Source organism: Solanum lycopersicum, chromosome 5, assembly GCF_036512215.1.
Source record: "Solanum lycopersicum chromosome 5, SLM_r2.1".
Taxonomy (NCBI): Eukaryota; Viridiplantae; Streptophyta; class Magnoliopsida; order Solanales; family Solanaceae; genus Solanum; species Solanum lycopersicum.
Genome location: NC_090804.1, coordinates 40,589,207 through 40,600,808, shown reverse-complemented (window position 1 = coordinate 40,600,808; position 11,602 = coordinate 40,589,207). Strand labels below are relative to the sequence as shown.

The 11,602-nt window shown below is 31.7% G+C and overlaps 2 protein-coding genes across 2 annotated transcripts; both read left to right on the top strand.

Moving 5' to 3' along the window:
- The first annotated feature begins 9,788 nt into the window (after positions 1–9,788).
- On the top strand, positions 9,789–10,475 carry LOC138348810 (uncharacterized). The gene is made up of 3 exons (XM_069298391.1): positions 9,789–9,957; positions 10,100–10,276; positions 10,384–10,475. Exons 1-3 carry the CDS (start codon positions 9,789–9,791, stop codon positions 10,473–10,475), a joined length of 438 nt encoding a protein of 145 aa, XP_069154492.1.
- Positions 10,476–10,787: 312 nt separating this feature from the next.
- LOC138348809 (uncharacterized) lies at positions 10,788–11,396 on the top strand. The gene is made up of 2 exons (XM_069298390.1): positions 10,788–10,982; positions 11,070–11,396. Exons 1-2 carry the CDS (start codon positions 10,788–10,790, stop codon positions 11,394–11,396), a joined length of 522 nt encoding a protein of 173 aa, XP_069154491.1.
- Positions 11,397–11,602: the final 206 nt, after the last annotated feature.

The window sequence follows — 11,602 nt, the reverse complement described above, 5'->3', positions numbered from 1 at the left end:
ATCTCGCTGCATCAACACACAACATAGGCCAACCCCGGATGCATTGCAATAGATCACATAACCATTTGAACCCTCTGATAGAGTCAAGAGAGACGTTGTAGTCAATCATGTTTTCAATTCTACAAAGCTTTTTTCACAATCATCTGACTGTTGAAACTTGACCATCTTCTAAATCAACCTAATCAATGATGACTCTATGGATGACAATCCTTCCACTAACCTTCTCTAATTACCCGCTAGAGCTAAGGAACTTCTTATATCAGTAGTAGAGGTAGGTATGGGCCATTATTTCACTGCTTGTATCTTGTGCGTATCCACTTGGGTTCCCTCGCTACACACAATGTGACCTAGGAAAGCAACACATTGCAACCAAAACTCATATTTGCTAAACTTAGCGAATAATTACATATATTTAAGAGTCTGCAAAACAACTCTCAAATAACTGACATGTTCTTCCTCATTCCTAAAGTAAGTAAGGATATCATCAATAAGATGATAAGGAACAAGTCCAAGTACAATTTCAACACTCTGTTCATTAAATCCATGAAAGGTGCATGAGCATTGGTTAGTACAAATGACATAACTACAAATTCATAATGAACATACCGAGTTCTTAAGGTTGTTTTTAGAATGTCACTAACTCTAACTCAGAGCTGATGATAACCCTATCTGAGGTCTATCTTTGAGAAATGATAGCACAGTAAAGTTATTCTTGGTTGTGACATTGTTCAACTTTCTATAATCAATGCACATTCTGAGAGAACCATCTTTCTTCTTTACGAACATCAGTGGTGCACCCTATAAAGAAATATTAGGTTTGATAAAGCCCTTATCTAGAAGGTCTTTCAACTGATATTTCATTTCTTGAAGCTCTATTGGAGCCATTCTGGATCTAACAACACATAAACATTAAGATCAAAGACTTGTATGTACTAGTGACTACATTAGGATAACCTTCCTTATCCTAGCAAGCCCGAAGAGCACACAAAATGTTCTAGGACTGACTGCCACTTGTACCCGATGAGTTACCTTGCTGAGTCGGACGATTTGTTGATGCTACTGAAGTTGTAGACTGATCTCTACCATTAATACCTCATTGACCCTGTGTAGAAGGATTATCCCTCAACCTGTAACCAGAATCACCGCATCTAAAGAATCTTTCATTTCCTAGCACTCGCCTAGATGGTTCTTACCATACTTAGGGAAAATGGGGTAAGTTTTGGTGCTTAAAACACTTCCATGAGATTGAGGATTGGTGACCTACCTTTCTGATCATACCTGTTCTTGGTGTATGGGACACAAGCTGATGAAGGGGCTGGGGTCAAAGACTAATGCTGAAATTGCAAGTGATTTCCACCATTCGACTTCCACTGTGAGTAGTCATAGTTTCCAGTCCTAGACTTCTTATCCTCCTTGGCCTGTTCCCTAATCTTATCACCCTCTACCTGCTGAGCATGATTCATATGCCTAATGATGTTCGTTTCTCCAAGTAAAATAGCATTTCTACACTCTGTTTTAACCAAATCTGACACTCCATGCAAGAACTTATTCATCTGAGCCCTGGAATCACCAACCATGTAAGGAACATACCTTGAGAGTTGGTTAAACTTATGCCCATACTCTTGGACCATCATGTTACCTTGCCTTAAGTTCATGAATTCCTGGGACTTTACTTCTCTAAACTCTATTGGGAAAAACCTATCCAAAAAGGTCTCACTAAAGCAATACCAAGTAATAGGAGCTGCATTTGTACCCCTATTCTCCTGCCGCTGAGTATACCAGATATGAGCAACATCTTTCAACTGGTATGCTGCCAACTCAGCCTAATCATTCCCAGTGACCTGCATCACCTCAAAGAACTTCTTGATCTTATCCAAGAAATATTGAGGATCCTCACAAGTCTGAGATCTTAAGAACTTCGACGGGTTCATCCTAACAAAGTAACTGACCCTTGCTGCTATTGATCCACCATTAGCATTCACATGATCTTGAACCTAATTATTCTGGTTGGCCACACTCTAAGTAAATATCTAAATGACGTTCCTGAACTCAATATTTTAGACTTTCTGTTCTGGGACTAGAGGCATTGCGTTTGCATTCCTAGTACTAACATTCTTGGTTTTAACTCTACGAGGAGGAATGATCACTGAAATGTAGAGCGTCGAGTTAGAATGGAATTAGATTATACCTTACGCACGATGAGAGTAATAAGAAAATGAGTATTTTCCTAAAACACTTTGTATCCTCCTTCTCATTAGATGTGGTGCACTTCACACCCATGAAAAGGAATCTACTTGGTGCGGCTTTTCAGACATCCTAGGACACTTCAACCTAGTGCTTAGATACCAAGTTTGTGAGCCTCGAGCTACACTCGAGATGCAGATATGGGACCTACAATAACTAGTCATCCCTAACTAACCCTGCTGGAAAATTTATGAGTATATTAATATAATAAACTGGTGTAGAAGCTAAATCATAATTAAAATGAAAAGATGGGGAATACCCATATACTATAACTAAAATATTTGAAAACTGATTAGTTTAATACAGAGAAGATGTTAACTCAATACCAAGGTGAAACTAAATATGTCTGAAATAAGCCCCTAGTGACTAGAAATGTTGGGATAGGCCCCAACAAATTCTAGAAAAACTGAAACTAAAGGACTAATAATACTGAAAATAAACTCATGACTATTGACCTCGGAGAATGAGGATTCACCAATGTTTCAGCATAAATAGAGATCGGGAATCGATCTAAGCATGATCTGGATGCTGAGAACCTAAACCTACATCACGAGAAGATGTAGTAGATGTATGCGTCGATACTTGAAAGGTACTGATCATGTAGGATAGGGTAAACCTGAAAACATGCATTTTTTGGGTCTGTTTTGGATACGAGGTGTTACAATAATGAGTAATCTCAATCCCAAATTAGTTGAAGTCGGCTCTATGAATCCTTTACATCCATAAAATTCCGAAAATACAGAACAGTGATGCAACAAGAAAAGAAGAAATTTCTCACCTTTCTTAAAATAGTTCTATGAACTTGAATTAATTGCCCAAGTTTTCCGCCAAGAAAAATTCTTTACAAAATTATATGGTTTGAAGATCTTTTTTTAAAGACATGCATGATGACTATCAGTACATCAATAGTCTTGTTTAGACATATAAATGTTTAAGTTCACATATACTTGGATTTAATTGTTCTTATATTAAAGAACAACATATATTCAACTTGCTTCTGGCCATTGTTACATAGTAAGTTTTTGAAGCTTCCCGTGAAATTTTATACGTGCTTTAGTCAAGCATCTACTCTTGCATTTCGATTTCATTTTAATCCACTTCATTCTCCTGTTTCATTTGTAAATTCAAATTTTGAAAAAGTAGTTTCCTTTCATTATCTCTTGTTCCATTATAATGTTCCTTAAATTAATTTAACACCTTACTTCTATAATGGCGACATATACCTTAACTCATGGAACACAGAGTTGGTAATACAAAATTAAGTGTTTGACATAAATTTATCTCTGTCATAGTTTATATTTTATCTTTTCCTTTTTGTTTGTTCTTAAATACTGACATGATACAATAAAATAAATTAGAGGTGATCAGCTATGTACTTGGTACTAAGAAGTTGTAAATGCAATAAAATGAAATAGAAGTGACTAGCTATGTGCAAGAAAATTGACCAAAAAGAACAATACTAAATAACAATATTCTAGTGTGTTAAAAGCTTTGTTGCATAGGCTCTTTACTTACAATTAACATGTCTCATTTGATTCTGATCTAACTGTAAATAGATCATATTTTTCGCCTGGTATTTTCATTAATTCAGAGATGTGTCTGAGTAGTGGGGTCCTGCGGATTTTGTAAGATTAATTGGTACTTCATATATCTTATAGTTTACAGTCAGAACAAGACAACATAAATATGCGATGTAGAGTTCATTTGTAGCATTTTTTACTCATTTTTTTACACATATCTATGATAAAAATCCTACTAAATTCAATATTAAGAGACAATTTATTTGTTGTGTTGTCGAATTCATAAAGAGAAATATTTGGAGCACCTAATAGGTAAAGTGAGGTAGCAACTAAGGAATGAAATCCTTTTACTGATTCTTTTGGTATTAGAATGAGATCCATATTCATGAGGCATCGACATGTAGAACGATGACATATGAAGTTTAAGAGAATTCAATAAGTGATATGTTGAAAACTATTGAAGGCCAAGTGTAATGCAATGTTTGAAGTAATCAATATGTCAGATATAATGTGTTCCATACTATATTTTTTAGTTTCACTTTTAATAGGAAGTAAATAGACAAGATCTGACGCATTATTGAAAAAGTGAAAGAAAATCTTCTGATTTGAACAATCAAGTGGGAAAAACCTGAACTCCATAAATTTATGTGAAATATTGATGTATATTCTAAAGGAAAGCCCGGTGAAGTTGTGAGTAGGAGCAATTTTCTTTGGAAAATAGAACTAGTAGGTAGCATGTTCTGACTGTTATATGATTTTCTCTAACAATGATGTACAATATTATAGACTGAATTCATATTGTTAGGTATTTAGGTTTATGTCGGAGCATTTCAGAATCATTGCAGCTATGTTAAAATAAAATCTAACTCTATGTTAATTATTAATATAGAAACTTACATGGCATTTAGAGAGTACAACATTGACATATCCAGCGTAATCCCACGAGTGGTGAAGAAGAAGAAGATTCAGTAATATTTGTTATAGGCCACCATCATAAAGAGGCCAATATGACAGCACATCATCTGGCAAAATTGCTTCGTTGCCTAATGATACTACTACAATTACACTGAGAATGATAAATTGGCCATACCATCTTTAAGAATTTGACAAAATAAGCTTGGATAATGGTTAGAATAGTGATGTTGTAAACATATTTTTGTAAGTTCTTGTTCATCTGATGTGAAGGAGGAGTTCTCATATCATTTTTCTATTAAGAATATTGGCGATGAATCGATAGATATTTGTATTTGTTAACTCAATTTTGGGAGATTTAGATGTTGCATCAATGTAACTTACAGTGCACAAGGTGCATTTTATTTTTCCATTTATGTAAGGACCACTTTTGATGTTGCCTCTAAAATATTCTAAAGAAAAAATTAACACCTTAACATATTGTGTGATATGATATTTGGTCTCAATTATAGATGTCTGTTCAAATTCTAACACAAGAAAATTATATAGGTTTGTTTGCTGCTATATGCTTTCATGTATAGAGGTTAATTTTTAATTCTTAGACAGAAAGAGTATAGAGGTCTGTTTTTCTTTGTCTGTCTTTGTAGATATTATTGCTAAACATGATTTATTTCTGCATGTATATATTATAACATGTTTACCAAAATCGTTTTCTTGAAGTTACATGATCTACCTGATTACAAAATTTTTTGCAGAAGATAATCTACAATAAAAGATTCCACCTTATACAATAGGAGTTGCATGTAGAGGGGATATTAGAAAAGAAAAAATCCACTATCTTTTCACTTTTAGGTAGCTCATAGCTTTGGAATATGTATTTTTACACTAATTTTAGTGTACATGTGGACAATTCCACACTTACTTAAGGAGTTATTAGTTGTGATGAAACAACTTGAGCATCACAAAGGAGAAGAGGTCGTTTGATCTCACTCTTCTCCCTGAAAGTGTACTTTTCCAACTTTATCATGTTATACATTGAAAATTTAACACATGAATAAGTACATTATGTCTCCACAAAAATAATCAGCACTGAACGACATATAATTTCTAAATTTACAGAGGAACTATTGTTCTGTTGAAATACCGATAGTTATATGAAGTAATAGCTTGAAAGTAACTGAAGTTTCTATGAAATATATATTATGCACAGATTGCTGAAACAAGTGTACTTGGGTAAGCAAATGTGTTTTTTTAAAATAAAATTGCTCTGCTGATTTAAAGTTCACTCATACTTCATTCATGAATTGTTTCCAAGTAACTGCAAGCAGTTGGACATTTTTTAATGAGAATTTGAGTCTTATAGGAGGATTTAACACTGCACACGCTGCTGCTAGAAACAACATAGTAATTAGATTTTGATTTTCATTAGCGAAGTTATAATGATACTATTTAATTAGCTGAAATCTGATTGTATGATATTAGATTTCAATATTAATTTCAGGGCATATATATTGCTGCCATTTAATTTGGAGGACTTGATCTAGATATCCATTTCAATGACAGTGATGATCACCATGATCTAAAGGGGATAAACAACCATTGATCCATTTAAGTACGGAAGTTTTTTTTGCACTTAGAAAACTCAATTTGGTTTATTATTATTGTCCTGTGACTGGTATGTAGATGTCAAGCATCTCAAAGGAAGTGTTTGTGCATATATTGATATATTAATGTTAGAGCACCGAACTGTCTGGATGAATTTCAAAATACCGTGGAGTCAAACTGTACAAATATTCATGATGGGAGGGCCCGGAAGGGGCAGTAGCTCATAAAGAAGTGAGATATCACTTATCCCTCCCTATAGCTTATGCATGTCCTATATGATCTTTTGTTTTTATTTTTATTGCAGCTTTGAAATTTTCTTCGAATGGTATTTCTAATCAAATGTGACTTTCATTCCATGGAATAGTAACACAATAAATAAGAATTTTCCAGTCAATGTCATTTGGCAATGATGATGAATCATGGAGGTAACTTCACGGTTGAACGGTTGAAAATTTTGGCACGCTTCATTGTGATGATATATTGCGAGTTCATTACTTAATTCTCTCCTCGGATCAAGTTTTAAAATGTACAGAGGTTGTTGATGTACTTAAGCCGAAGATATGACAAGAATAAAACAACAAGATGCCTAAGTTCATTTGTGAAATGCAAAATAAATATCCATTTTGTATTATTGGAGTTGAATAACTTGTATTATATGAACAAATAACTATCGGAAGAACCAAATGAAGTAACTACTATGATACAATGTTATGTTAAGAAATTTCAGCAGAAGTTTGTGCTATCTTTGCTTCAACCGTAAGTTCTTCAGTTCTCATTTTCAATTTTTTGTAGCTTCAGTAAGTAGTAAACTATATACCAGTAGAATTAATTCTCTTGTAAACAGAAGATTATATACTTGCCATAGTTTTCTTAGTTTTATCCTAAAATAAAGCTTATAAGTTGTCCGGAAGCTGTAGAATGGAGATAATAAATGAAAATTAGAGAAATTAAGTGAAAGTGATTATTGGAAACACTGCAAAATATAAATATAAATGTTGGGCCTGTGCTGAGCACAGACCATACCTATCTATTATATGATATACAGATCATAAATAGGCTAAGACATGGCATCATCTATGCAAGTTCTATTAGTTTTTTTAGGATAGGTTGGCCCAAGCCCAAAATTAATTACCAGCAGCAGATTTTGAAAATGGCCGAAGATCATTTTTGGTAATTTTAGAATTAAGGACAAGATGAAGGAAATTGGGCCTTCCAACCCAATAGTTCAAAATTTTTACAAAGGCCCAAGTTAATGATTTAGGTATATAGCATTTTATGTAGTCATATTCTCAAGTTATGACATAAGAGTTTGATTTTCATTGTATAACATTTAATATATCAAGTTATAGTATTTTTTAAAAAGAAAAATAATGTTAATTTTAAATTTTTAAAATTAGATAGCAAAAAAAAAAAACGGATAAGTTAATATTAGATAATGTGCGTGAAATAAGTTATTATTAATTTCCTGATAACTAATGTTCACATCTTAAGGGATTTGATTTTTTTTCATTATAGATAGACACCAAAAATGTCTCAATTTGTTTTAAATGCTAATAAGTTATGATTTTAATCCTTAAAAAATTTTAATATGTTATTTTCTTTCCTTAAACGTGCATTGCTTGATTTTTTTTCAGAAAGTGAGGATTATTATGATATTTGAATATTGATATATTTTTTTCGTTTTTTTAAAAAATTCTTAAAATTTGACGTTGAAAACGATTAGATTTAATTTGATGGAGAACATTGTGTCAATATTAATTAAACATGGTGGCAAGTGGAATTCATCAGGTTAGTTTTTATTTATGATTTGTTATGTTTTAAGTATAAATTATTGGTTGTTATTATATATATTTTTTTGTTGTCATGTATGGAATATGTCGTTTTTTTATATTTCTGTTATATTACAGATGCTGATATGATATATTTTTTTGTGATACAATTACGATATTTTTCTGATACTATGAAAATTATTAAGTAAAATAATAATTTTCTTCTTATGTGTAATTTAAATGAAGATTGGTGTGATAATTGATTACTGAAGAAAATACAAAAATTTACAGATTTTGAATCATTGTGCAGTTTTATTTTGAAAAAAATATGAACAAAGTCTGACAATTTGTATTAATATTTTTTTAACATTATATGAAATGTGAATTTTTGGTAAAAGTCACTTCATATTATACTTAAACTGTCAGGTGATAAAATTTTGTATATTGATGAAATATGAAAACTATATTATTTATGTATGTAATGTATCAATACATTGTATGAAATATGTATGAAAGCCCATTTTTTTATTGTATATATCAGTGATTGATTTATTTTATATATATATATATATATATATATATATATATATATATATATATATATATATATATATATATATATATATATTAATTTTGTATAAAGGTTGAATTAATTGTGTATTAAATTTTTAATAAACTGTATAAATTGTGTATGAAAGTGAATTTTAGATTGTATGTATCAGTTAATTATATAGTATTTGTGTATGAGTTGATTTTTTATAATTGATATAATACATATATATGAATTGTGTATAGACATTGGATTAATTGTGTATGAAATTGAATTTTTTTTATGTATATATCAGTGAATTATATATAAATTGTGTATGAGTAATTTTATAATTTTATTATGTGGTGCACTAAATGTAATGTTAATGTTGTGAAACAGGAAAATACGTCGACTTTGAGATGGAGGGCATCCTATATGATACTTCTACTCTTTATATTGGTTTAGTTAATGCTATAGTAACTCAAATTAATATAGAAGAAAATATAAATTCTATTGAGATAAAATATATTGTTAGCAAAATGTGTCCACGTATTAAAATTCATAATGATGTTGGGGTAATGGTTTTTCTAGATCAGATGATGGTGAATTTGGATTTCTTTACAAAATATCCATTATGCATCACTTTGAAAGATCGTGAGCAGTACGAAGGTCATGGAGTTATAATTACTGATAGAATAAACTCTGATGTTAGATTATCACAGACTAACATTGATTTGTACTCCAACAATTCTATCAGTTTGGTCGGAATGAATTTAGACGGGGTTGTCAATGATAATAGTGAAATGGATAATGATATAATATGTGACCATTCCAACCTTTTTGTAGCTGATAATTAGATTTATAATATTAAAGAAACCCTTAAGGAGGTTATGAGGCATGTTGGACTTGTTGAAAAATTCAGTTTTCGTATTGGGCGTTCTAATGGATCTAAGTAAGTGAGCAAAAAAAATTTAATTTTTTATTTTTTTATTTAACTGTATATAATTATAATGTATATTTTCTTAATTTTGAAAAAGTTATCACCTGGATTTTATTTCTAAAACTTGTTCTTGGATGATGAGGGCTTATAGTTGGAATAAATCAAATGTATTCAAAGTTAGGAAGTATATCGCTCAACACACTTGTTCTGTTGGAGAAAGAGTTTATGCCAGACATTAGGGGATAACTGACGTTGTAGTTGTCTTGATAATGGAGAAGTATATTGATCCATCTAAGGTATATACTCCAAAAGATATAGCTGATGATATGTTGAAATTGCATGGCGTTTCGTTGACGTACATACATGCATGTAGAGCTAAAGAAAAAGTAGTAAAGTTGGTGCGCGGAGATCCAGCAGAGTCCTATGCAAAATTACCTAGTAATTTTGAAATAAGAATAAATTTAAAGATTACTCATTGTATTAGACTGTTATGTTTTTGTGTATTCTTTATGTATAAAATGTATATATTTTTTGTATGAATTGGACTGTTAATTTTATATTTTGGAGCAAACATATGCAGGATCTGTTTTAAAAATTAAAAGGAAAGAAGGTGATACATGTTTATACGCATTTGTTGCGTTAGAAGCTTGTATTAGAGGTTGGAAATATTGTAGGCCAATTGTAGTTGTTGATGGTGCGAGATTAAAATGTTCATATGGTGGTACAATGTTAACTGTCAGCACAATGGATACGGGAGGTAAATTTTTATCCTATTTAATTTTCTGATTATATAATATAATGAAAAAATGTATAAATTATATTTCTGATTTGTGTGATTTTTTTTTTTGAAAAAATAATGAGCAGGTCATAGACCTCCGTTGGCGTATGCGATAGTAGATTCTAAAAACGATGTTTCATGGACTTGGTTCTCTGAGCAGTTTAAAGAAGCTTATTGAGTTAGACAAAATATGTATTTTATGTCGGACCGAAATGAAAGCATATGGAAAGGGACTGCTAAGGTATATCCTGAATCAAAACATTATGCATGCATATGACATCTGTCAGTCAATGTGTTGAAGAATTTCAATAGAAATAATGAAGATTTGAAGATTTTGTTCTTTTCATTGGCAAAAACTTGTACAAAACAAAAGTTTGAGACAATTATGGGAAGAATAGATCAGATAGATACGCGCATATAACCATACTTGTTTGATATTGGTTATATCAAATGGTCAAGAGCTTACTCGAATTGTAAGCGCACATGGACCATGACTTCAAACATCGCAGAGTCATTGAATAATGTTAACAGGTTAGCAAGGTGGTTACCAGTGATTTCACTTCTCGAGTTTATGAGGGTAACAATTCAGAGTTGGATTCACAAGCATAATGAGGAGGCTGATAAGACAACATCTGATCTGACAAAAAATATGATATTTATCTACAGAAAAGTATTGCGTTGTCGTGTAATATGAGGGTATCTGTTTCACTGTATTGTATTTTTACTTCTAAATATTTAGTGGCATGTATAATTTTTTTTCTCTTTTACATAGGTGATACCTTCAACTGTTGATCTGCATGCTGTAGCTGAAGGAGCAAAGAAATACATATTAAATTTGAACACAAGGATGTGTAGTTGCGGAGGATTTCAACATTATGATATACCGTGTGGTCATGCAATTGCAGTTCTCTGGTACAGGAAGTTACATGAAGCAGATTTCTATTCTGCTTTTTATAGCCTCAAGAATTTCAAAGATGCTTATGCCATTCCTGTCGAGCCTATCCCATGTAAGAGTGCATGGGATATACCAAGTTATATTTCTGAGCCTAAAATGATTCCACCCTGTCCAAAAAAGATCAGCAGGAAGACCCAAATTTGAACGCTAGAAGGGATTCGCTGATGTGAAATTCAAGAGGACAAAAAGCACATGCAGTAGATGCCATCAAGTAGGACACAGTAGGAAGACATGTTCAAATTATCCTGTACAAAAATAATTATTTCCTACTATTACATCCATGTTTTTGGGTATTTAAATTGTTATACACATGTTTTTTTTATTGAATCATATTACTTTTCATACAAAGG

Excerpts from the sequence above, each read along its gene's own strand:
- LOC138348810 (XM_069298391.1), top strand. The coding sequence starts at position 9,789 with ATGGAGAAGTATATTGATCCATCTAAGGTATATACTCCAAAAGATATA. Across the intron at positions 9,958-10,099 it reads GTCCTATGCAAAATTACCTA|GATCTGTTTTAAAAATTAAA; the intron begins GTAATTTTGAAA and ends AAACATATGCAG. Across the intron at positions 10,277-10,383 it reads CAGCACAATGGATACGGGAG|GTCATAGACCTCCGTTGGCG; the intron begins GTAAATTTTTAT and ends AATAATGAGCAG.
- LOC138348809 (XM_069298390.1), top strand. The coding sequence starts at position 10,788 with ATGACTTCAAACATCGCAGAGTCATTGAATAATGTTAACAGGTTAGCA. Across the intron at positions 10,983-11,069 it reads GAAAAGTATTGCGTTGTCGT|GTGATACCTTCAACTGTTGA; the intron begins GTAATATGAGGG and ends TCTTTTACATAG.